This window comes from Hemiscyllium ocellatum, chromosome 9, assembly GCF_020745735.1.
Source record: "Hemiscyllium ocellatum isolate sHemOce1 chromosome 9, sHemOce1.pat.X.cur, whole genome shotgun sequence".
NCBI classification, from domain to species: domain Eukaryota; kingdom Metazoa; phylum Chordata; class Chondrichthyes; order Orectolobiformes; family Hemiscylliidae; genus Hemiscyllium; species Hemiscyllium ocellatum.
This window is the reverse complement of record NC_083409.1, coordinates 50,576,954-50,604,178: the sequence shown is the minus strand read 5'-3', so window position 1 is coordinate 50,604,178 and position 27,225 is coordinate 50,576,954. Positions and strand designations below refer to the sequence as shown.

General features: G+C 39.0%; 1 protein-coding gene across 3 annotated transcripts in view; it reads left to right on the top strand.

Annotated features, from left to right (window-relative positions):
- edem3 (ER degradation enhancer, mannosidase alpha-like 3) overlaps nucleotides 1–27,225 on the top strand; it is a 77,153-nt gene that overhangs the window by 24,139 nt on the left and 25,789 nt on the right. For all 3 annotated transcript variants that reach the window (XM_060830294.1, XM_060830293.1, XM_060830291.1), the window contains exons 4-17: nucleotides 1,359–1,398; nucleotides 1,489–1,601; nucleotides 1,805–1,958; nucleotides 3,000–3,134; nucleotides 5,952–6,057; nucleotides 7,498–7,595; nucleotides 9,381–9,506; nucleotides 15,510–15,593; nucleotides 16,968–17,051; nucleotides 17,173–17,297; nucleotides 21,093–21,255; nucleotides 23,899–24,053; nucleotides 24,639–24,792; nucleotides 25,389–25,580. In XM_060830294.1, the coding sequence (XP_060686277.1) occupies nucleotides 1,359–1,398; nucleotides 1,489–1,601; nucleotides 1,805–1,958; nucleotides 3,000–3,134; nucleotides 5,952–6,057; nucleotides 7,498–7,595; nucleotides 9,381–9,506; nucleotides 15,510–15,593; nucleotides 16,968–17,051; nucleotides 17,173–17,297; nucleotides 21,093–21,255; nucleotides 23,899–24,053; nucleotides 24,639–24,792; nucleotides 25,389–25,580 (1,729 nt within the window). The remainder of the gene's footprint in view (nucleotides 1–1,358; nucleotides 1,399–1,488; nucleotides 1,602–1,804; nucleotides 1,959–2,999; nucleotides 3,135–5,951; nucleotides 6,058–7,497; nucleotides 7,596–9,380; nucleotides 9,507–15,509; nucleotides 15,594–16,967; nucleotides 17,052–17,172; nucleotides 17,298–21,092; nucleotides 21,256–23,898; nucleotides 24,054–24,638; nucleotides 24,793–25,388; nucleotides 25,581–27,225) is intronic.

Here is a 27,225-nt window from a genome sequence, read left to right as displayed (position 1 = left end):
TTGGAATTATAGAATCATTAGTATCCCTACAGTGTGGAAACAGGCTGTCAAGTCCACACTGACCCACCAAAGAGCTTCCCATCCAGACCCACCTCCCTCTTGTGTGGGGATTTACCTGTAGCTTGAATGTAAGTTAGACCCTGCATCCAACCATTTTTCCTGCGTGACAGTCTCTGAAAAAAATAATGTAAATCTACTAAGGCTGCAGTCTACCTAATGTCTTGAGGAAAGATTTTACAAATTGAATTTTGAGAAGGTTTGTAATTTTCTGACGTTTAGTCACCATACTAGGTAACATCATCTGGGCCTCTGGTGAAGCTTCGGTGATGGTGTTAGCTAGTGTGGTGACGAAATAACTGAAAATGAACTTTCCAGCTTTGTGAGCAAATTTACATTGCAGATTTCACAAAGTTTTGTTAAGTTCCTTCCCAAAAAAGAAATCCATGAATTTTTACATCCGGTAGCCATCAGGCAACCCTGCATTTCCCATGGCCAATCCACCTAACCTGACATCTTTGAACTTAGATGTTGCAAAGAGTATTCTGAACTCTCTCAGCATTTTATTCAACTCAAAGCTACGTGACTTTTAGTGAAATTCAAACCTACTGCTAGAATATATTGATTCCTTCAGGATACATTTTAATGTGCAGCAACTGGAACATTTAGAGCTCATTTTAACTACACTCTCATACATGTAATATAAAAAGAGCACATTCGATTGTGCATGTATAATCTGAAAACAGTTTTCATTCCAGCAACAAAATGTTTTATTGTCTGAAAGCTCTAAACAGTCCCAGTTGAGTTGTACAAACCATGTAATTGGTGATCTAAAATACATGTATCAATCAGGGAAAAGGTTTTCATAAGTCTTTTCTGGGTATCTGCAATTATACGGCTGGCAGAGTAGGAATGAGACTTGGGGGACTTAAATGGTGTAGCAGTGGGCTAGAATTTTCTTTGCTCATTTTAGAGTGTCTACCAGTAGTTCATTTAGGGACTGCTGGTGAGGCTACACAATGTCTGGTACAACTAGTTGGAGCTCCTCCTAATTGTACCTGAATATTGCTGGAGATTTGGGAATCACATTCTACAATTGTTTTTTACCAAGAACAATATGAACCTAAAGTCATGTGCATATGTTCCACTACTGATCCTATCGTAGTAAGTATGTTGATTTCTTTGTTTTTCCTTAAGTTTTTTTTTAATAAAACTTATCTAGAAAGCTACTAACAGAGTTCCAACTAATGTGTAAAGATGGGTTAAGTGGAAACTGGGTTCAAAATTTGTGTGTGTAGTCTTGTGTAACTAAAATTATTTTATTCCATCTTTGGATCAACTGTAGCTACTCTTCCTTTCAGGTTTTCTTTGACTTTAGTTGATACTCTGGACACCCTTGCAGTAAGTTAAATCTACTTTGCTCATATTTTAAATGGACTGAAGGACGAACAGCTAGACAATATTAACTCCTCCTGTGCTTTTGTGTTGTAGCTGCTGAATCAAATAGAAGAGTTTGAAGTTGCTGTGAAAAGGGTTATAAGTGATGTTCATTTGGATAATGATATTGTAGTCTCTGTGTTTGAGACCAATATTAGGGTACTAGGGTAAGTTCTGAAAAAAGATGTCATTAAAATTTATTTTACTTATTTTATATTTCTTCTGTAGAACACAGCACATTTAGATTGCATTTTGAAACAATATGAAGAGTAATTATAAAAACAAATCTTTAGATCATAAATCAAAAGCAAGAATTGAAATGCATGAATAAATCCAGTTGGATGCCTAATATAAATATTTTATCCATTAGGGGTTTGCTGGGAGGCCATACAATGGCTCTTATACTGAAAGATCAAGGAGAGCAGATGCAGTGGTATAATGATGAACTTCTCGACATGGCAAAGGAACTTGGGTACAGGTTATTGCCAGCATTCAACACTACCAGTGGACTTCCCTATCCTAGGGTGAGTAAAGCACTTCATTTAATTTAATTCAGTAATATACAAATAACTAGGGAGTAGGGGATAAATAAGCCAAGACCTGAGACCATCAGTAGAAATTAGAGGGCAAATTGTATGCAACAGATTAAATAATGGAGAAGGGAGGATGGAAAAATGGTGACTGGAGAGGTGAAAGTGAAAGACAGAATTGGAGGGTAACAAGAATTTGAATGTGAGGCAGGAAAGAGAACAGAAAAGGAGTGGGTCCTCAGATGCAACAAAAAGTAAAAATAATTGCTGGAATAATACAGATGGAATTAAAAAATACATGCATGTGAAGGTCTAACTATGTTGGACGATTCAGGGAATTGATTCTGCAGCTAGAACAGAAATACTGGTTGTTAGCAGCTAAATCGCAAATCTGTTGGCATCTAATCAGTGTAGTTTTGAGCTGGGAACCGCATGGATCAGATTCACTATTAGAATAGACTTTCAAGCTATACTACCAACAGTCTGGAAAGCAGCCTGAATTGGAAGAAAGGGAGATGGATGGTTGACAATCCTAGCCAAGTCCTTTCAGTAGTTTAGGGTTTACATAGAATCCATACAATCCATACAGTGTGGAAGCAGACCATTTGGCATTTCAAGTCCACACCGACCCTCTGAACAGCATGCCACCCAGACCAGCCCTGTACCCTACCCCTATAACCCTGCATTTCCCATGGCTAATCCATCTAGCCTGCACATCCCTGAACACGATGGGCAATTTAACCAAGGAGAAAACTAGTTGTGTGCAGCTTCTAAAAATAGTGAGTTATGAGTGATAGCCATTTTCATTGGTCTTATGTATTACTGTAGTACGCTTAATATTTATTACAGAGTTGGCATTAGAAAGCAACTGAGTGTTTTAAATGTTGGACCTTTTAATAGGACTGATGCTTTGGTATTAATATTAATAAAAAATTGCTAATTAAAATGATATAGAATTAATTATCTGGAGATCCTTTGCGTGTTGTGCTGTTTTTATTTTCCATTTTGATTAATTGCATTTTTTCTGAAGTACAGATCAATCTGAAATATGGCTTGAGACGACCTGAAGCTAAAACAGGTACAGAGACGGACACCTGTACAGCTTGTGCAGGGACCCTGATTCTGGAGTTTGCAGCTCTGAGCAGACTCTCTGGAGATCCAATTTTTGAGGTGGGTGGTAATCTACTGCTGTTGGATAGAAGGGAAGTTGTATTATTTGTAATCTACATAGAATGAATCCAGAATTAAAAGCAAATGAGCTCTGTTCCCCTACTAATTTTGCATTCCCAAATAACAAACCGAGGTCATTCAGTGTGTGACATATGTGCCTACTCTGTAAAAGGACTATCACATTCTTTTGCAATCTTCTAAAGCTCTGAGATTTTTATTTGTTTTTCAATTATTTCTCTTTACTGTCATTTATGGAACCTGTCCGACAGAACTTTTCAAATGTTACCACCCGTCTATCGGTGACCAAACAAAACCCCTCTAAATCATGTTTGCTTTTTGATAACAATCCTAAACTTATAATCCTTACCTACCAACTTAGAACAGTAAATACCTTTTCTGTCTCTTTGTCTTATTTAAGTACCTCATAACTCTGAACACCCACATTAAATCTCACTTTAATTCTCTCAGCTCTCCTCATAACTAAAATCAGGTATTAAAATGAATCTCTTCTCCATTGTCTTCATGGCCTTGTGTATGTTGCCCAAACCTAGATACAATATTCTTACTAAGCATTTGTAAATATCTCTGGGTTAATGGTCAGAATCGAACTAAACTGATTAATGCAAAATATCAAAGTACATGCTGCAACAAATGTGTATCAGTCATCATGCCAAGAATTTGTTAGGTCTGTTTAATAAGAGTGTTGGGATTCTTATGATGTGACAGATCAGTTTCCTTTTGTCTTCTAATATTCTGTGTGGCTTATTTGGTCTGTGCTGTTTCGTTTTTGAAGGGCCATTTTTAATTAATTTCTCTCCCTGGCGCTTACCCATTTTCCTGTAATGCTTTCTCCTTTAGGTATTTGCCTGTTTCCCTTTTGAAGCCTACTGTAGAAACTGTATCCCTTGCCCTATTAAGCAGTGGGCTTAAGATTCTAAACTTTGTTGGTATAAAGTTCTTTCCTTGTCATGTCTGATTCTTCTACCATCCACAGTCCCATCAGCCTTTAGCATCCAAAATAGCAAATCCAGTTATTTGGATACATGACATCAATTTGAAAGGGCAGAAAATAAGATCAGTTTTGATCCATTTCAGGCAAAACACAGTTTTGCCCTTTTTCACCTTGTCCTAATCCACAAAATTTAACTTGTGGTTTCTGCATTCATAGAACAGAGCGCAGAACATTTCAGCACAGAAACAGGCCCTTAATTAAAAGCAAATGAGCTCTGTTCCCCTACTAATTTTGCATTCCCAAAAAACAAACCAAGGTCATTCAGTGTGTGACATATGTGCCTACTCTGTAAAAGGACTATCACATTCTTTTGCAATCTTCTAAAGCTCTTAGATTTTTATTTGTTTTTCAATTGTTTCTCTTTACTGTCATTCATGGAACCTGTCCGACAGGTGCTATTCTAAACTAATCCCAACTGTTTGCACTTGATCTATATCTCTCTCTCTCGCTATTCATGTGCCTGTCCAAATATTCCTTAAACGTTGCTAATGTACCTGCTTCTAGCACCTTCCCTGGCAGCGTGACCCAGGCTGAAAATGTGTTGCTGGAAAAGCACAGCAGGTCAGGAAGCATCCAAGGAACAGGAGAATCGACATTTCGGGCATGAGCCCTTCTTCAGAAATGCCCACCACCCTCTGTGTGTAAACAAAAAAACAAACTTACCTTGCACACTTCCCTTAACTTTTTTTTTTCTCACACGTTAAACCTATGCCCCTAGTATGTGACATTTCCACCCCTGGAGAAAAGGACTCTGTCGATCCACCCTATGCATGCCTGTCCTAATTTTATCTACTTCTATCAGGTTGTCTCTCAGCCTGTGCCGCTCTAGCAAAAACTAACCAAGTTTGTCCAACCTCTCTTCACTAATTCACTCCAGTCCAGGCAACATGTTCTGCACCCTTAAGTCTCCACATCCTTCTTATGGTATGGGAATTAGACTGCACATGTTACTCCAAATGTGGTCAAACTAAAGTTTTATACAGCTGTAACATGACTTGCCCACTTTTATATTCAGTGCTCCAATGCTGAAGGCAAGCATGCAATGTGCATACTTTACCACTTTATCCACTTGGGCTGCTATTACTTCCAAGGAGCTATAGTCTTGGAGCCTAAGAACCCTCTGTATAACCATTACTTCTAAGGGTTCTGCCATTAACTGTATACTTTTGTCTTGCATTTGACCTCCCAAAATGTATCCACTCACACTCACTTATCTGGGTTAAACCAAATCTGTCACTTGTCCATCCAAATTTCCAATTGATCTTTCTTGTGCTGTATCCTTTAATAACTTTCCTCATTATCCACAATTCCACTAATTTTCATGTCATCTGAAAACTTATTAATCAGACCATCTACACTTTCATCCGAGTCATTTAAATATATATTAAAACAACAGGTCCCAGCGCTGATCTTTGCAGAACAATGCAGAACCTCCAGTCACACAAACACTCCTTCCGAACTACCCTCTGTGTTCTGTGACCAAGGCAATTTTCTCAGCAATTTGCCGACTTAACATGGATCCCATGCGATTTAATCTTCTGGACCAGCCTACCACGACGGACTTTGTCAAATGCTTTATTAAAGTCCATGGAGACAAAATATCCACTGTCCTATCCTCATCCATCATCTTCATCACTTTCTCAAAAAGCTCAATAAAGTTTGTAAGACAGAACTTCTCATGCATTCATTCATTGAAGGACTGTTATGGGGTTCTATTATTTGTATGTTAAGTTGGGAAGCAAAAAGAAGGCTTAGACCCTATTTTATTTGAATATATAATAAACTACTCTACATTTTTTGTGCAGCAACATGCACGGAAAGCCCTCGACTTTTTGTGGGAAAAAAGACAGCGTAACAGTAACCTGGTGGGAACAACTATTAATATCCATACTGGAGACTGGGTCCGCAGAGGTAAATCTGAATTTTGTCATTTCTGATTCCCATCTGTTCAAGATCAGCAACTTTTTAATGTTGTAGATTTCTTTATCACTGGGAACTAATATATTTTTCTTCTCTATTCTGACGTTTATGATATTATTAGTCCAATGGATACAATAATATTATAGTCTTTGAAATGACTCGTATCGTCTGAATAATGTGAACAAGTGGTTTTCTGTGCATTTCAATTAATCTTTTATAGTGTAATTAAATTTTTAAAATTCAAAGCATTGTCGAGTGATTATGTTGAATTTTAAGCGCATGTTTCTTTTGAGCTGAGTGAAAACAGGGCATAGATGGAGGTGAGGTCATAGCTTTGTCACAGGAAAAGGTACTATGGAATTTGGATAGGAACACAGAATGTCATAGTGTTAGTAAAGGAGCGGTAGACGTGATAGTATTGACTGAAGAGGAGGAGATTACGTTTGTAATATCATATCTGTATTTTTTTTGTATTTGGTCTAAGAGGATAAGCTGTTCTAGCACTGAAACAGGTATAACGTTTATGTAGGAGGGAATGTTGTCTTGCTGAGTATACAAGTAGCAGAAAATCATAACTACCAAAAACTAAAATATATATGGTACTATTGAGATTATTTAATTGCATAATCCACTTTATGATAAGCCAGTTCTGTGTTTTAATTGCTAGAACTACTGGCATCATTCCTAACAGTTCATTCTATTTCTATATTGAATAGGACCTGTTGACTTTTTTTGTTTCTTTTTATGTATATATTTGTAGGATGTGGTGCCAGAGTGGAAAGTTTTACAAGGCCTAATTTTACTCAAGTATAATTTTGTAAAACCTTAATGTCTTCATCCTGATGCCTTCAGGAACTACAGGCGTGCTCTTAATTGTAACCAAGAAGCAATAGAATAACCATTTTAGTGAGGTCTAATTAGTATTTTCGTACCTTTAGGCTCTTTCCATGACCTTCCAGTTTTTCATTCCCAAGGGTAAAGTGTAGTCTTACTTGAATGTTATTGATATCATCTGGAGAAATGTTGTGATGTGGTCCTGATCCAGGCAGGCAGGGATTCTATTTAATTGTAGGTAATGAATCAGTAATGCAGTCTATACCACTATTTTAGCTTCATAATATTTTCTGACTCTGTAATTTCTGAGAGTGTGTTCCTTTTTGTCCTCCTTGCATATTATCAACACTTATTCAACTGCTTATAATTGAAATTTTAAAATGGTTTTTGCAGTCTCTTTAATGTAAAAGTCATTCTGATGTGAGTATTTTGAGTTGTTGTGAAATGCTTCTTGTATGTTCCTTTTTAATATAGAGATTTTGCCAATTTTGAACATTTTGGTAGAACAAATAAGCTGATCTAACAGATTGACTCATTTTCTTATATTTAAAATGATGTATTAAAATTAATTTATCTCTTACTTATTTCTTTTTAAAGATAGTGGAGTTGGAGCTGGGATTGATTCATATTATGAGTACCTCTTCAAAGCGTATATTCTACTTGGTGATGATGGTTACTTACAGAGATTCAATACTGTAAGCTTGACTTTCTTGTATGATCTTAGTGTATATGTCTCTATTAATTCAAAGTTCTTTCCTATCTTGCAATACAACTGTTTACTCAAAGGATGAGGAGTTTAATGTGCCACATTTATCAAATTGGGAAGCCTTTGGAAATTACTGTTTCAGTAATGCTTACTAATGTCTTAAATAATATATGATTTTATATCCTGATATTTGAATGGAAGAAAATTCTCAAATATATTTGTGGCCATTGTGCAGTTCAAAGTGACAATCACTGTAGGTTATCAACTACTGCTACCAACACCATTTTCATTTGCATTTGTTGTAGAAAGCAACTTCCTTCATAGTCCAAGAGTTTATATTCAACTTACTGTTTAATATATTATATTCCTAATTGATCTATGTCATTGCGTTTATTTGATTTCTTATTATCAAAGCTTTGTATGTATAGTGGTTCAGATCATGCAGTTCCAACAGAAGTCTGAAAAGGGCATGACTATTGAGGGTCACAACAGAACAGAACACCTACCTGGACAAACTACAGTGGAAATTTGGGCATATTCAGCAATATTTGCCTCAATAAGGGGCGGCATGGTGGCTCAGTGGTTAGCACTGCTGCCTCACAGTGCCAAGGACCCAGGTTCAATTCCGGCCTGGATCACTATCTGCGTGCAGTTTACGCATTCTCCCTGTGTCTGTGTGGGTTTCCTCTGGGTGCTCTGGTTTTCTCCCACAGTCCAAAGATATGCAGGTCAGGTGAATTGGCCATGCTGGTTGCAGGGGTTGTAGGTGAGCTAGAATTAAAACAAAAATAAAGTTTTAAAATATCTAAATATGTGCTAGAATGCCTGTCATCAAGGTGAATGGAGTCCACAAGGGATGTGTCTTCTGTTTCTGACATCAGGGAGGGACGTAGCTTTGGTAGGCTTATGTATTGCACTAGAGATCCCTAGTTGCCTGATCATTGGATCCTCACTGCAGCTCGGAGAGAACAGGTTTCCCCTGCAGAGAAAGTAGGAACATAATTTTAAATGCAGGCAGGACATACTCTTTCACTTTGGCCCAATCTTGCAATCAGCAATGGTGTGTGTCAAAGCATGTGTTACAGTCCCACTGTTCACGTAGATATGTTCTGCATTGTAAATTCACAAATATGTTTATTAAGGTCAAACTATTAATTTACTATATTGAAACCAAACATTTTCCAATTACAAAAAGATGGTTAAAGCTGCCCAATATTGGAGTAAGATGTTAGTTTTCAAGCTGTCGGTTAATTAAAGGTAATTCTAATTACTCTTATTAGCATAACCAATTTAATTGGAGCAATAACAAATCATTGCGTAATGTAGAATATTTGAGTGTTAATTCTGGTAACTAAAAGTATGTTCCTTGGTAAATTTGAGATTTGTTACTGGAATGTTTGGCCTTATGATTGTTTATAAATAGTTCTGCATTTACAGTATTTGTCATATCCTTAATTTGGGTATATCTTGAAAATTAAATCTTTAGACCTATACCAGCTCATACTTACTGAGATGACTAATTGTGTAATACTTGTATTTAAGAGGTTTGTTAGTTTGAAGTTGTAAAGAGTGTGTTCAATATTTTAGAAACAAAAGGCACTACAACCTAAATGATTTGTGCTACTCATACTTAAAACAGTTCTTTAAATTTTAATTTAATTTGTTTTTAATTTGTACAGTTATTAAAAAAAAATTTCAGCTGAACAGTCTCATTCTGTAAATATACCATTGAAGGGATGGCAATATCGTAATCGTTTGTTTTGTTTTCTTCTAGCACTATGCTGCTATCATGAAGTATATAAGCCAACCCCCACTCTTGCTGGATGTTCACATACATAAGCCAATGCTGAATGCACGGACATGGATGGATGCTTTGCTAGCATTTTTCCCAGGCCTGCAGGTGAAATGTGTTCATTCTGTCAAGAATCTTTTGAATCTTGTACATATTGCTTATTAAAGTTTATTTTAATTTATTATCGATAAGGGGAAATTAGCTTAATACCTCATCCTTCTTTATCAGGATCAAAATTACACAAGTATTCAAATATGATGCTGACCCACTCGGACCTTTCTTCATGAGTATTAAACTGACGAGACAGTTGTTAAGGATTGACCACTGTAAAACTGTAGTATGTTGTGCATTGTAATTGACCTCAATTGCACATAATAAGAGTTGATGTGTTTAGAATTGCTGCTTCCCTGCAGAGAGAGAACATTGAAGTGAGAGTTTCATTTTAAGTTAAATGAGATTAGCATTGACAGAGCCTGTGTCAGATAATCCATTCAATAGAGTCAGTGAGGTCTGTAGCACTGAAAATGGCCCTTTGGCCCATCAACAGTGCGCTGGTCTAAAACAAGCACCTAACTATTCTCGTGTAAAAAATGAGGTCTGCAGATGCTGGAGATCACAGCTGCAAATGTGTTGCTGGTCAAAGCACAGCAGGCCAGGCAGCATCTCAGGAATAGAGAATTCAACGTTTCGAGCATAAGCCCTTCATCAGGAATAAGAGAGAGAGAGCCAAGCAGGCTAAGATAAAAGGTAGGGAGGAGGGACTAGGGGGAGGGGCGATGGAGGTGGGATAGGTGGAAGGAGGTCAAGGTGAGGGTGATAGGCCGGAGTGGGGTGGGGGCGGAGAGGTCAGGAAGAGGATTGCAGATTAGGAGGGCGGTGCTGAGTTAGAGGAAACCGACTGAGACAAGGTGGGGGGAGGGGAGATGAGGAAACTGGAGAAATCTGAATTCATACCTTGTGGTTGGAGGGTTCCCAGGCGGAAGATGAGGCGCTCCTCCTCCAGCCGTCGTGTAGTTGTGTTCTGCCGGTGGAGGAGTCCAAGGACCTGCATGTCCTCGGTGGAGTGGGAGGGAGAGTTAAAGTGTTGAGCCACGGGGTGATTGGGTTGGTTGGTTCGGGCGGCCCGGAGGTGTTCTCTGAAGCGTTCCGCAAGTAAGCGGCCTGTCTCCCCAATATAGAGGAGGCCACATCGGGTGCAGCGGATGCAATAGATGATGTGTGTGGAGGTACAAGTGAACTTGTGGCGGATATGGAAGGATCCCTTGGGGCCTTGGAGGGAAGTGAGTGTGGAGGTGTGGGCGCAAGTTTTACATTTCCTGCGGTTGCAGGGGAAGGTGCGGGGGTGGAGGTTGGGTTGGTGGGGGGTGTGGATCTGACGAGGGAGTCACGAAGGGAGTGGTCCTTGCGGAACGCTGATAGGGGAGGGGAGGGAAATATATCGTTGGTGGTGGGGTCCGTTTGGAGGTGGCGGAAATGGCGGCGGATGATACGTTGTATGCGGTGGTTGGTGGGGTGGTAGGTGAGAACCAGTGGGGTTCTGTCTTGGTGGCGGTTGGAGGAGCGGGGCTCAAGGGCGGAGGAGCAGGAAGTAGAGGAGATGCGGTGGAGGGCATCGTCGATCACGTCTGGGGGGAATCTGCGGTCCTTGAAGAAGGAGGCCATCTGGGCTGTGCGGTGTTGGAATTGGTCCTCCTGGGAGCAGATGCGGCGGAGACGAAGGAATTGGGAATATGGGATGGAGTTTTTACAGGGGGCAGGGTGGGAGGAGGTGTAGTCCAGGTAGCTGTGGGAGTCAGTCGGTTTATAATAGATGTCTGTGTTGAGTCGGTCGCCCGAGATAGAAATGGAAAGGTCTAGGAAGGGGAGGGAGGAGTCTGAGACAGTCTAGGTGAATTTCAGGTCAGGATGGAAGGTGTTAGTAAAGTTGATGAACTGTTCAACCTCCTCGTGGGAGCACGAGGCAGCGCCGATACAGTCATCGATGTAGCGGAGGAAAAGGTGGGGGGTGGTGCCAGTGTAGTTGCGGAAGATGGACTGTTCCACATATCCTACGAAGAGGCAGGCATAGCTGGGGCCCATGCGGGTGCCCATGGCAACTCCTTTAGTTTGGAGGAAGTGGGAGGATTGAAAAGAGAAGTTTCTCATCCCATTTTTCCAGCACTTGTAGTCAATAGCCTTGTATGCCTTTGCATCACAAGTACCCTTCTAAACACTACTTAAATGTTATTAGGGTTTCTGTCTCTAAAACACTCCTAGATATTATTCATGTCTTGTGAATATTGTACAGTAACCAAAATGACACCGCTCTGAGAAATACATTCCTAATAAAAGAAAATTTTGGTCTTAAACAAATCTCGCAGCTAAAATGTCTTCAGATTTTTTTTTAGTGATCTCACTAGTTGTCAGCATAGTGTGTCTCCACTGTTTTGTTGTAATGTCACAAAAGACAAACATCAAGTACAAATGTAACCTTGGATAAACCATTGATTGAAAGGCTGTTCATTGATAAGTGATTATTTGCCCTTGTTTCATGTTATGCTGATTAAATGAATCTTAAAATAAAATTAGCCTGGTGGACAATCTGTAGGTGAAATACTATGTTCGCAGGTAAATGGATGGTTGGAAAATGGGAAGCCTTCAGAAATGAGATAACAAGAATCCAGAGAAAGTATATTGCTGTCAGATTGAAATGGAAGGTGGTAACTATAGGGAATGCTGGATGACTAAAGAAATTGAGGGTTTGGTTAAGAAAAAGAAAGAAGCATATGTCAGGTACAGACAGGATAGAAGGAGTGAATCCTTAGAGTATAAAGGAAGTAGGAGTATAATTAAGAGGGAAATCAGGAGGGCAAAATGGGGACATGAGATAGCTTTAGCAAATAGAATTAAGGAGAATCCAAAGGGGTTTTACAAATGCATTAAGGACAAAAGGGTAACTAGGGAGAGAATAGGGTCTCTCAAAGATCAGCAAGGCAGCCTTTGTGTGGAGCCACAGAAAATGGGGGAGATACTAAATGAATATTTTGTATCAGTATTTACTGTGGAAAAGGATATGGAAGATATAGACTGTAGGGAAATAGATGGTGACATCTTGCAAAATGTCCAGATTACAGAGGAGGAAGTGCTGGATGTCTTGAAACGGGTAAAGGTGGATAAATCCCCAGGACCTGATCAGGTGTACCAGAGAACTCTGTGGGAAGCTAGAGAAGTGACTGCTGGGCTCCTTGCTGAGATATTTGTAATATCGATAGTCACAGGTGAGGTGCCAGAAGACTGGAGATTGGCAAACGTGGTGCCATTGTTTAAGAAGGGTGGTAAGGACAAGCCGGGAACTACAGACCAGTGAGCCTGACCTCGGTGGTGAGCAAATTGTTGGAGGGAATCCTGAGGGACAGGATGTACATGTATTTGGAAAGGCAAGGACTGATTCGGGATAGTCAACATTGCTTTGTGCGTGGGAAATCATGTCTCACAAACTTGATTGAGTTTTTTGAAGAAGTAACAAAGATTGAGGGCAGAGCAGCAGATGGTCTTCAGTAAGGTGTTCGACCAGGTTCCCCATGGGGGACTGATTAGCAAGGTTAGATCTCATGGAATACAGGGCGAACTAGCCATTTGGATACAGAACTGGCTCAAAGATAGAAGACAGGGTTGTTTTTCAGACTGGAGGCCTGTGACCAGTGGAGTGCCACAAGGATCGGTGTTGGGTTCTCTACTTTTTGTCATTTACTTAAATGATTTGGATGCGAGTATAAGAGGTACAGTTAGTATGTTTGCAGATGACACCAAAATTGGAGGTGTAGTGGACAGCGAAGAGGGTTACCTCAGATTACAACAGGATCTTGACCAGATGGGCCAATGGGCTGAGAAGTGGCAGATGGAGTTGAATTCAGATAAATGCGAGGTGCTGCATTTTGGGAAAGCAAATCTTAGCAGGACTTCTACACCTTAATGGTAAGGTCCTAGGGAGTATTGTAGAACAAAGAGACCTTGGAGTGCAGGTTCATAGCTCCTTGAAAGTGGAGTCACAGGTTGATAGGATAGCGAAGAAGGCATTTGGTATGCTTTCCTTTATTGGTCAGAGTATTGAGTACAGGAGTTGGGAGGTCATGTTGCGGCTGTACAGGACATTGGTTAGGCCACTGTTGGAATATTGCGTGCAACTCTAGTCTCCTTCCTATCGGAAAGATGTTGTGAAACTTGAAAGGGTTCAGAAAAGATTTACAAGGATGTTGTCTGTCAGGGTTGGAGGATCTGAGCTACAGGGAGAGGCTGAAAAGGCTTGGGGCTGTTTTCCCTGGAGCGTCGGAGGCTGAGGAGTGACCTTTATAGAGGTTTAAAAAATTATGAGGGGCATGGGTAGGGTAAATAGGCAAAGTCTTTTCCCTGGGGTTGGGGAGTCCAGAACTAGAAGGCCTAGTTTTAGGGTGAGAGGGGAAAGATATAAAAGAGATCTAAGGGCCAACTTTTTCACAGAGGGTGATATGTGTATAGAATGAGCTGCCGGAGGATATGGTGGAGGCTGGTACAATTGCAACATTTAAGAGGCATTTGGATGGGTATATGAATAGGAAGGGTTTGGAGGGATATGGGCTGGGTGCTGGCAAGTGGGACTAGATTGGGTTGGCATATCTGGTCGGCATGGACGGGTTGAAACATGCTGTACATCTCTATGACTCTATTGGATAATCTTTTGACTAATGCACTACATGAGCTCCAAGCTTTGATGTTTACATGGTAAGAAACGCTTCACACTTAGAGATTTTATGAAAAATATGGACAAAGCAATGTTATTCAGAATAAATGGATTTCTGCCAGGCTGTTGGTCAAAAAATGTGATTGCTCTAAGGAGGTAAGAAAGTTAGACAACAATTGTTCTGCAATCCCTTTCTAAGGGATGCAGCTGTTCAAGAAGGCAGCTCACCATGTTCTGAAGGGCAAATAGGCATGGCACTAAATGCTAACCGAACCGTGACAACCACATCCCATGAAAAAAATCATTCTTTTTAAAAGAAAACACAGGAAATGAACAGAACCAGGTCACTGCTCATGGTCAACTTATGTTTTATCTGGCCCATCTTTGTTAATTGTGAGAAATTTGTATTTCCAATAGGTTTATTGTTGGTGTTGAAGCATACATCCTAAAAGTGTCTTCAATCACATTTAAGTATAGTGTTCAGGCAATTCAAGTATTACTCTAAGGTGTTATCAAATACTAAAGTAATACAGATTTCGGGAAGCACTTGTAGCTTGTAATATATTATCTGATTTTAATATCAAAAGCAATAGCAGCTTCACAGTTAGAAGTAAAATATAGTGGATGCAGGTAATCTGAAGTAAGAGCATAAAAGTTGGAGGCCTTCAGCAGGTCAGGGAATAAAAACAAAGGGAATACTCCAATTTGACCTTATTGTTAGGATTTCCTCTTTTCTCTCTCTCCACAGACGCTCCCAGGCTTTTCAGGCATTTCAGCATTCTCAGTTTTTAATTGATGTTTCAGCATTTTTCTTTATAACACCATTTGACTTTGAGATTCAGACACTGTCTTCCCACCTAATTTGGAACTCAAAGTAACTTGTACCTACATTACATTAATGTTTGTAAATGTGATTTATTTTTCTTTAAAGTCAACCTTAGCAATTTTGTCTTACGCTTATACAGGCAGTTGCTTGTGCAGGATTTGAATCATGACTTGCATCTCAGCTGGCTAACTATTAATAGTTGCTTGTAATTCATTATATTTGTTACCATTTAACTAAAGCATGATTGGAAGTTTTTTATAATTGTGATGAATTGAAATTTGTTAAATGAAGCTCATACAATGCTTTTGTGAACTTAATTTTGTTTAATGTATGGAAATTTTGAACAAAAACAGGAAAATTCTGGTAATGCACAGCAGTTCAGATAGTATCAGTAAAGACAAACTGCAAGTTCATGTTTCAGTTCACATTCCGTTTAGCTAGCCTCCCCTTATTTATGTTGTCTGTGGTTTGTGTTTCTGGCCTTTTCCTTTTATAAGCAATATTGTGTTTATGAAGCATTTGCTGGTAAGTTAATGTACTATGTAGGGTTCAGTCTTTATATCATACACAATTGTTTCTTAATCTTTAGGTGTTGAAAGGAGATATTCGCCCAGCCATAGAGACACACGAGATGTTATACCAAGTTACGAAAAAGCATAACTTCCTGCCAGAGGTAGCAAAGCTTTTCAAATGCTTTAAGTGATCAGACTTTGTTTTTGTTCTTTAAGGCTACTAATGTCAGTGGAGCTATTCGTTAGTCTATTTGACTATTCTGCCTTGACTTCCTTGTGATACCAGATTTGTAGGAGTGGTTTGCAGGTCTCATCTGTCACTTCTGCAATTCTGTTTCTACTGAATTTATGGCCCTTGTCAAATAATGGTTGTTCTCTTTTGATAGATGTTGCTCATACTAAAAATCTTCAGTTAGACCTTTTTTTGTGTAATTGAAGTTGGATGTCAAAGGTGAATGGGATGAAATTGAATAGCTTTTTCAAATATATGTTGCGCCAAATGGCCTTCATTTGCACCGTTGCACTCTGCATTTTGAATAACGGCCACCTTAATATGTTCTGCACTTACTCTGGCAACCAATTTAATTATGAACAAATGGTAAGATGTTAATTTAAATGTTTTAGGTGTATGAAATGTCACATTTGCCTAATAACAGTAAGTATGTTGAATATAATTTATTCTAGATGAAGTACTTGGGTACATTTCTGAAAGATGTCCTTTCCTTATTTTCTCTTCTGTGAAGGATTCAAAGAAGCATTTATTTATCAAATGACATCTTCCTCAGCTTTAGCCTCTAATCTCCGTTGTGACAACCTCTTCTTTTTTTTTTCCCCTTCTTCAGTAATTACGACCTTGTAACTCCTGTCTTGCTAATAGGTTTTTTTTGACTTCCGGCTTTATTTTCCTTCAGAAAGAACATTAGCGAACCAGTAGATTTTTTGACCGTTTCATGACCATTTTTACTGATGATGATTTGATTTCAATTCCAAATTCAAATTCTCAGACTGCCACGGTAAGATTTGAACTGGTTTTCTCAGGATAATTTATCAATGTTGCCGGACTTATCCGAAGCTAGATCTTGACTGAATCTAATATTTCCAGCCCTCAGTCTTCTTTCCACAATCTTCAGACTTTAAAATGCAGTGTTTAGTCACCTTGCATTTCTACCTGGTTCTGTTTTGTAGTTGCATTTGCTCTTTCAATCTTGCACTGAACTTTTAACTGTTCACAAAGTGCATTATTTTAAGAGAAATGTTTTCAAATTTATGAAGAAAAGAATTCTTAGGAATATTACTTAAAAGGCTAATGTTGCAATTAACAAGTTTTACAAATCTAAGTTTAAACTTGTCAAGTTAATTAACAATATTTAATGGTTGCTGCTCCCAAATTATGAAACAAAATGTAAATAACTAATGTGTCAAGTGATGTGACTGCTATTTAACATCTAAAATTGTATAAATGTTCAATTCACAAAACTAATCTCAACATTGTTCTGTAAAATGAGAATTTTCTATTTGGAAATATTTGTTTTTAGGCCTTTACCACTGATTTTAGGGTTCACTGGGCTCAACATCCCCTCCGACCTGAATTTGCTGAAAGTACCTATTTCCTGTACAAGGTAAGCTTGTGTTTTATTCGTTAGATGTTTTCTTTAAAAATAATTCTATTGATTTTAATTGACACCTAAACATTGGAAGAATTCTGATTCATGTGTAAGTGACTATCATCATTACAAACAGGCTACAGGTGACAAATATTATTTGGAGGTGGGAAAGACCATCATTGAGAATCTGAACAAATATGCTCGTGTACCATGTGGCTTTGCAGCAATGAAAGATGTTCGTACAGGAAGCCATGAAGACAGGTCAGACCATTTATCATTTACTATGGGTAGTTCATTACCAGAAAACAGTATCTGGCAAAAAATACCTAGTGTAATCCATAGAAGTTTGAGAGACAGTTGTTAAAGCTGTAAAATAATTTTAGTCTTAAACAGTCTCTATTTTCACTTGTCATGGTTATTTTAACTAACAGTTTTACTATGTCTGTGACTGTCACCATTTGGTCTCCAGAGGCAGGACCGTGGCTAACCATTTGTACCATATCCTGCCAATCAGTATGTTATTTTTATTCGTGCTGTGTGTCTCCTTCCCCTCAACCAATTACCAACTACTGTAGCTCAGGGTTATCTCTGATTCAACTTGATGTCATTGATGCCTACTATGCAGACATTTATCACCTTAACATTTGGAAGTATTCCAAGCATTTTTGTTTCGCCTCTTAGAGGCGATGATAATAATCTGTCGAGTTTTGGGAAGGTTTGTAGCTCAGGTGGAGGTTCTGGATGTAGGTTTGCTCGCTGAGCTGGAAGGTTCATTTCTAGACGTTTTGTCACCCTACTAGGTAACCTCGTCAGTGGGCCTCTGGGCGAAAAACTGTTGATAATTTCTGCTTTCGATTTATATGTTTTGGGTTTCTTTGGGTTGGCGATGCCACTTCCTGTGGTGATGTCATGTCCTGTACTTTTTCTCAGGGAGTGGTAGATGGGATCTAACTTGATGTGTTTGTTGATAGAATTCTGGTTGGAATTCTCCTGTGTGTCTCTGTTTGGCTTGTCCTAGAATGGATGTGTTGTTCCAGTTGAACTGGTGTCCTTCCTCCTCTGTATGCAAGGATTCTAATGAGAGAGGGTCATATCGTTTTGTGCGAGTTAATGTTCACAGGTACTACCTAAATGGCTTAAATACAAACCATCCCTTAACACCCAACTAGATAAAAGGATAGCAAAGCAAAGTGGCCGCAGAATGCTTAGAGAAATTATTAATGATGCCCACAACAAACTCTAAATACTACTGAGAAATTTTGCACCAAAAATCTTTACTCGCTCATGCAACAGATCATAAATGAACAGACACAGTACAACAAGCCATCGACATTAGACAGCGATAAACTCAAAATGAAAAAACTAGACCTGCAGAAAAAACTAGACAAACTTGCACAAAGTAACAATAATTAGAACACAAAAGCATAGATAAAAAACTTATCTGACCGACTATAAGCAGACACTGAAAAAGCCGTCTTAGTTAGAGGATTAAATTACAACTGCCAGGATGTTGATAAGAAAGATTTCTTAGCAGCATTCGAAACAACACTAGAAGACAACCAATTCACAGAAGAAACCCAGCAAACTATCATTAAGCAGAAAAGAGGAAGGAAACACACTGAATACACAAGAAATGAAAGCACGGGAAAGACTGGGAAAAAAGCATTGTTATCCTACTTGCAGACAAAGGACACTTGACATTCATTCTAAATTGAAGAGACTACGTTGTAAAAGCGACCGCACTACTTATAGATACCAACACTTACCAACAAGTGGCAATAGACCCGACCTCTCAGCTAGAGAACAGAGTCACAGCCCAACTCAAAAAAACTTCAGAAATCTTGAAATAAATAAAACCGAATTCCGAAAAAGAAAACTGATCCAACACACCAACGCTTCTACAGATTACCCAAAATTCACAAATCAGGAGCCCCCCTCAGAACCATAGTCCCGCTACCTGGAACACCTACTTACAGATTGGCCAAGGAGCTACACCAAAGACTAAAACACTTTGTAGAAGACTCACTCCACTCCATCCACTCCTCCAAAGAATTCCTGAAGACCATCAAGGACACGAAGATGGAAGAGGTTAAATAATGGTCTCCTTTGATGTAACAGCCCTGTTTACATCAATCAACATTAACCTGGCCAAGGAAGCACTGCCTACACTATTAGAAGATCCAAAGACACGAACACCAAATATCACCAATTTCATCAACAAGGATAGTATCGTCAAGTTAGTGGATCTATGCCTTACCCCACACTTCACCTTCACCAACAAAACCTACAGACAAACCAGCGGAACACCCATGGGATCTCCTTTATCAAGATTTTTAGTAGAGGTAGTAATACAGAGCCTCAGACAAACAGCTCTGCCAACCAACCAACCCAAACTTTGGGTCCGCTTCGTGGATGACATCTTTGTCATTACTAAATGAAACAAATTAGAGAAAACCTTCAAGTCCATCAGTAATACCCTTACTGGCATAAAATTCACTAAAGAGGAGGAAAACAACAACAAACTGCCATTCCTAAATGTCACAATAGACCAAATAGCAAATGGGGAACTTGTCCACTAGAAAAACAACACATAGTGACCAAATACTGAACTACACAAACAAAGCTGCATCAGAACATTATTCCAACGAGCCACCAGACAATGCAGCACAGAGAAACTACGCAGAACAGAGGAAAATTAGCTATACAGTGTATTCAAAATGAACGGGTACCTAATGAACACAGTTTGCAGATTTCTCAACAACAAATCCAAACAAACTGACAAAACACCTCCAGAAACCCGAGCCACTCTTCCCTATGTCAAAGACATCTTGGAAATGACTGCCAGACTATTCGGAACCCTTGGCATCATGGTAGTCCACAAACCCACCAACACACTAAAACAGCAGCTAATGAACTTGAAAGACCCTGTACAGACAACAAGCAAAACTAATGTTGTTTACAAAATACTGTGCAATGACTGTAACAAACACTACATTAGACAAACAGGCAGAAAACTAGCCACCAGGATACATGAACATCAACTAGCCCCAAAAAAAATGATCTTCTCTCACCAGTATCATTACATACACAGGAGGAAGGACACCACTTTGACTGGGACAACACATCCATCCTAGGACAAGCCAAACAGAGACACTCATGAGAATTCCTAGAAGCATGGCATTCCAACTGGAACTCTATTAACACACACCGAGTTAGATCCCATCTACCACTCACTCAGAAAAAGAACAGGAAATGGCATCACTGCAAGAAATGACATCACCCACCCAAAGAAACCCAAATATATATAAAAAAAGCAGGAATTATCAACAGCGTTTGCCCGGAGGCCCACTGAAGGTGTTACCTAGTAGGGTGATGAAACATCTGGAAATGAACCTTCCAGCTCAGCGAGCAAACCTACGTTCATAATGACCTATGGAAGGGGAGCCCACAAAATAAAGTGCATAAATTATTTTCTTAAAATTAGGTATTTTTTGGATATTTGAAATCCACCAAGGACCGATTTGAAAGATAACCCCTCCAAACATGCAGTGCTCAGATCAAAGTTATTTCCTCATCGAAATTTAGGTTATTAAAAATTATCAGAATATCCTGGATTTTGAATACCAAACCCATCGCATTCAGATAGGAGCCATAAGTCCGCTATAAATACAATCAGGTGAAAATGAGGACTCTGGATGCTGGAGATCAGAGTCAAGATTAGAGTGGTGCTGGAAAAGCACAGCAGTTCAGGCAGCATCCGAGGAGCAGGTAAATCGATGTTTCGAGCAAAAGCCCTTCATCAGGAATCATTCTACAAATACAGTCAATCAGGAGCCTTGTATATATTTCAGGATTGTGTGATTTCTTTCCCTCATGAGCTTTCTGCTAGAGAACTGTCAGCAATGTATCAGTATGGCTGCTTAGCTGTTTTTTGTGCAGTGACCAAGTTTTAAAATGGCAGCTATCATGATAATACTAGGGAAAAATCCATTGCTTGTTTGATGCTAGTAATAAATTCAGATTTAATGTTTAATGCTTCCTCTTCTCTTTACACAGAATGGATTCATTTTTCTTGGCTGAAATGTTTAAATATTTGTATCTGCTGTTTGCGGAAAAAGATGATGTCCTCTTTGATGTTGAGGATTATATCTTCACCACTGAGGCCCATCTGTTACCACTTTGGCTCTCTACCAATTTTAGCAAGAATAGAAATAATCAGGTAGGTAAATCACTTCAATTCTGTGCTGTAGTTCAGAGGTATGATGAACTAAAGATAATGATGGGTGTGATAATACAGGAATATTAACTGGGCTACTGCAACGTTGGATACAATATGCTCCAAGTAAGTGAATTCTGTTAGTTGTAAAAATCCGAATTTTATTTTGGTATGTAGCATAGTTTCATTTTATATAATGATTTTCAGTGAATGTGCAGCTTGATTCTAATCCATTTACAATATTCTCCCCTTCCTGCTGTAATGAGGTGCTTTTACCTCTTGGGTTGCATGTGGTTAATGAGCAGCTAAATTGTTAAAAGTAGCAACTCTACAATACATTATTTTTGAGTAGTTATGAAAGGAGATGCATTACTATTGACTTTAATGGGGATGGATGGGATTAGGCATTCTGTAGAGTGTAGGGGAAACCAGGGATGACTGTATTGCACAGATATGATACCATTGATTGGTTCTCCACCTGAAAGGCAGGTTGACTGACAGGCGTGGCTTAGAAAGGTCCATAGATGGCTGCAGGGCAAGTTAAGTCTGCACTTAGGTGATCAGAGTTTGGAGCAGTGGTGCGACTGATCAATCCTAGGTGGAAGGTGGTGGTGATGTCGGAGGTCCAGGCATGAGGGATAAATCAAAGGCTTTGGAGGGAGGGATGAGAACGGGGCAGACATTGTCTGATGCTTCATGGCACGACATGATCCAGCAATATCCAAAACATCATTGGAAAGATTGGGTATGTCAGAGTGTGGGGACTTGCTGTCCCAGCTGGTATGCTGGGCCCAGACCATAAATGGAAAACAGCTTGACACCTGAACCTAACAAAATTTGACTGGGCTTAGCTGCTAGACTTCCCAAGATTCCAGAAACCCAGCTGTAATTTTTAAATTGGGAATAACAATGAAATTGACATGCAACCTCATTGTAATATTTGAAGTGTTAACTCATCTCTTTGTAACAGGTTGGCTGCCCAACTCTGTTAAAGCTGATAATGGGATGTTTGGTGATGGGTTCCAGGTGGAATTTAGGTTAGTAACATTTTTTAGTCTGCAGCCATTTATTTTTGGATTTAAAAGCCCACTCTTAGCATCGAAGAGGAAATGTAACTGTAATTTTCTGCTCAGGGGAAGAAAAAACTATATCCAGAAAATGTAATGAATTCTTTTCTTTGAATGGAATAGCTAATGGCCATTATCATCTGTGTATTTCAAAACTTTGTTTGTGTGAAATAGTGCACGTGCACTATCAGGCTAATGTGTATTTACATTACTTATCATTAAATTGTGCAACTATGGTTATTTTATGGCAGGATTTTGCTTGTGTGTGTTTTCAATTTATTGGTTTGTGGAAGAAATAAAAAGTGTGCAATTGCTATTGGATTTGTTTCCACATGCTTCTACAAATGAATGACCTCTTTAAAGTTACTCCAATAACAAGGCCCAAAGCCCTTTCAATCCTTTTGAAGTGAAATACATCCCCTCATCATCAAACTACTGATAGCATCTCCTGCTGGCTGTATTGACATTTTAGGTTTGGCAGTGAGCAAACGAAGGCTTCATTTGGCATTTGTTTGTTTATGTCAACATCCCAAGTATTGGGGAAGGACTATCCAGATCTCAAGTGGCCAAGAGTTAATTATATTTTTGAAAAAAGTCACGTTTATGATTTTAGAACTGTGGTACACAGATATCAAATAACACACTGCGTGAGAGTGAAGGGCACCCCTGCAACATATTTCTAAACTTGTAGGCAAGCTGAATTTCCTAAGTATTAAACATTAGTATTATTAGTACAGTTACAGCGTAACTGTAGGAGACCACGACCTCTGACTTGGATTGGAGGCAAGTGCTGTATACTTCTCCTACAAAGCTCCACAGAGAACTCCAACTAGATTTGAATCACAAGAAAGTATGATTGATCCAGCACTTAGGCAGGTATCCTCACCCTACTGACAATATTTTTTCTGGCAAATTGTTGTTTCTTTGCAGAGATTGTCAATAAAACTCTCGTCAAGACATGGCATCACTGAAATAAACTAGTTTCTTGGCCAAAAGATGATGATCTCCTCCTGGATCACCACTAGCCCATTCTCAGTGGTGTGTCGTCATGCCACCAGATGACATGGAAAGCTTGCAGTGATCCTTGGAATATAACATGGACCATCTTTTCTCAGGAATTGGAGTATGGCACAATGGCTGAACTTCATAGCTTTCATTAAACCTCATCTAACACAATCTTTGAAAATTTCTCCTTCCATTGGCAACTCGTTACTGATAAATCAAAGGACAAATAGGTTTTGCCCAAGCAAATGTTTGGCCCTGTTGCTCCAAGTGGAGTCTCAATCAGTTAGTCATGATGTTTCTCATTTTCTCGACCTCAGCCTTGTGACAGTGGGGTGAAAGACTCCTATCCATCACATCACTCAAGTTTAGCATTGTTTGCACATATGCGCACACAACCACACTATTTCAAGTGTGGACTTTCTCCAATTGAGAAAGTGAAGCACAGGTCATTTCTGAATCTAAGAAAGCAGATGTATGTCCTTTTCCATCAACTTCACGCAGTCCAAGCAGACTACTGAACAGACAAGTCCCAAATCCCACCATTCATTGATTCTTTTTTTTTGTTTCCTCCTAGACGGCAGGTTACATAGATTTGGACGACAACAACTTTGACTGGTCTTGCCCTAACACACAGGTTTTGTTTCCAAATGATCCCTCTTATGCTAACAGCATTCGTGAACCTTTTAAAAACGTGGTGGACAAAACTTGCCCAAAGGCCAGCATCCGACAGTAAGAATGGCTTGTATTACTAAACCCTGAGGCTGTGTGCAAAATTTGTTTAAAGTCTTGTCTTTTCCAAGTGCACCTAGTTTTGAATACGTTATCCTGATTTAAATGAACATATAACATTTTATCAGTACACATCATTACCATACCGAGCTGTACCTACATTGATTTATCTTGTTTTTGTGGACATGCTGCTTGCCAAGTTAGTTTATCATCAGATTGCTAAAACAAAAGCATTTTCGCTAATATTTTTTAAAAAGACTTAATAAAGTGAGTAAGTATCGTTGGATACATGTATTTCAGTTTAGAGAGTGAACTTATTTTTAAGTATTTATATTAAACAAATTGCTGTACTTTTATTGAATTAGTTGTAATAATGTAAAATTGGTGCAAATAATTTTGTTTGTTTAAAATTGTGCAAAATGTAATTCAGTTTGAAGTTGGAGTATTTCCAAAATGGATTGTTCATTGCCTTTGCTAAGGTAGTTTTTTGTGGCAAGCAAACAGTGCATAATGGTTCATTATTTTATGTTGCTTTTCTTATTATTTTGCTGAAGGAAATTAAATTCCTGTGTGTGTCTCTTGCAGGGAGGTAGGTGATGATCCTGGGACCAGGTCACATCTGAGGGCCAGGGACTTTATGGCCAACAATCCTGAACATCTTGAATTACTGAAGAAAATGGGAGTCAGTTTGATTCATCTGAAAGATGGCAGGGTTCAGTTGGTTCAGCATGCAAACCAGGTGAAGTTGCTGCCATATAATATTGTCCATAACGTAGGCATGTATGCAATTTAAAATTATTAATGTGTTGGAAAGTACAGAATGAAAATGGGTGGAACTTGTTCGGAAGATGGAGTTTGCAATAAAAATAGAATACATGATTTTCTCTGAGGTACATTGCAAATAATAACAGTTGGATCCTATTAATATGATAGATATAAATAAAAACAGATCAACAAAGCCTGTATTACTAATGGCCGCATGTGTGCAAAGACTGTTTTAAATGAGTTATAATAGAAAATCTCCATGCCATTTGTGTTCTACAGTCTGAACATATGAAGTACATAGAGCAAATTAATAGATTCATCTGTCAGTGAATCACAAATATTCTCATCTTTTATTAAAGAAGGGCCAAGCCAGGGAAACCAGAGAAAACATGGAAATGTGCATAACTTATACCCGGGTGCTGAGGGAAACTAACTTTGAACATCTGCTAATAATTAGACAATGCATTTTCAGCAGATGAAAATGAAAGGATGAATGCCAAATTGCTACTGTCTTTTAAGGAGTGTGAATCCAGTAATGAATGAACAGTGTATTGCTTTTCTCCTCCCCAGGCAGCCAGTGCACATGATGCTGAGGATGGCCTGCGCTTTATGCAGGAGATGATTGAATTGTCAAGTCAGCAACAGAAGGAACAGCTACCACCTCGAGCTGTTCAAATTACCTCCCATCCATTCCTTGGCCGAGTGGTACTTACAGCTGGACCTGCACAGTTTGGAGCGGAACTTTCTAAAATTAGCAGTGGGGTATGGAGCCACTAGGACTCACCAATGATGAAATATTTATGCATATATAAAATTTGCCAGTTTTTCTTTAAAATGAAATTAGACTACCTTGCAATAATTAGTGTTAAAGTAAGTTGATTTACCCAAGAGAACCACATATTCGCTGTTCCACTTTTCAGTGACTTGGTAAATTTATTTAACAACATTGTTTAAATATGAAAAAACATTACGGCTGTGCTTAGGGAGGATATTCCTTGGGAATACATCCAGGGAAGTTATTTGGGTCAAATTGAGAAATAAGAAAGGATCACCTTATTGGAATTATACTATAGAGCCCATAATAGTCAGCTGGAAATTGAGAAACAAATTTGAAAAGAGATCTCAGTAAGAATAATAGGATGGTAATGGTAGGGAATTTTAACTTTCCAAACATAGACTGGGATTGCCATAGTGTTAAGGGCCTCGATGTAAAAATTTAAACATGTACAAGAATATTTTCTGATTTAGTATGAGGATGTACATACTAGAGAAGATGCAAAACTTGACCTAGTCTTGACCTAAACTTGAACTGAGGCAAGGCAGGGTAACTGAGGTGTCAGTAGAGGGCCACTTTGGGGCCCGTGACCATAATTATATTAGTTTTCAAATAGTGATGGAAAAGAATAGATTGGATCTAAAAGTTGAAGTTCTAAATTGGAGGAAGGCCAACTTTTCATGGTATTAGACAAGAACTTTCAAAAGGTGATTGGGATCAGATGTTTGCAAGTAAAGGAATGGCTGGAAAATGCAAAGCCTTCAAAAATGAGAAGAATCCAAAGACAGCATGTTTCTGTTCAGGTGAAGTACAAGGCTGGTAGGTGTCGGAAATGCTGAATGACGAGAGAAATTGAGGTTATCGTCAATAAAAGGATGGAAGCATATATCTGGTATAGTCAGTAGAGGTCGACTGAATCCATGGAAGAGTATAAAGACAGAAAGAGTATACTTGAGGGAAATCAGCAGGGCAGAAACGGGACTTGAGATAACTTTGGCAAATAGGGTTAGAGAGAATCCAAAGGGATTTTTCAAATATATGAAGGATAAAAGGGTAACTAGGGAGAGAATAGGGCCTCCTAAAGATCAGCAAGGCAGCCTAAGTGTGGAACCTCAGGAGTTGGGGAAAATACGAAATGAATATTTTGCATCAGTGTTTACTATGGAGGGGGGTATGGAAGAGACGGAACATGAGGAAATCAGTAGTGACATCTTGAAAAATGTCCATATTAGAGAGAAGGTGCTGGACATCTTAAAGCGCATAAGGATGGATAAATCCCTGGGACCTGATCAGGTGTACCCTAAACTCTATGGGAAGCAAAGGAAATGATTGCTGGGCCCCTTGCTGAGATCTTTATATCATCAGTAGCCATAGGTGAGATCCTGGAACACTGGAGGTTGGCTAACATGGTGCCACTATTTCAGAAAGGTGGTAAAGAAAGGCCAGGGAACTATAGACCAGTGAGCTTGACAAAGTTGATGGGCAAGTTATTAGAAGGAATGCTGAGGGACAGGATTTACATGTATTTGGAAAGGTAAGAACTGATTAGGGATAGTCAACATGGCTTTATGCATGGGAAATCAGATCTAACTAACTTCTATCAGGTTCCTCATAGTAGACTGGTTAGCAAGG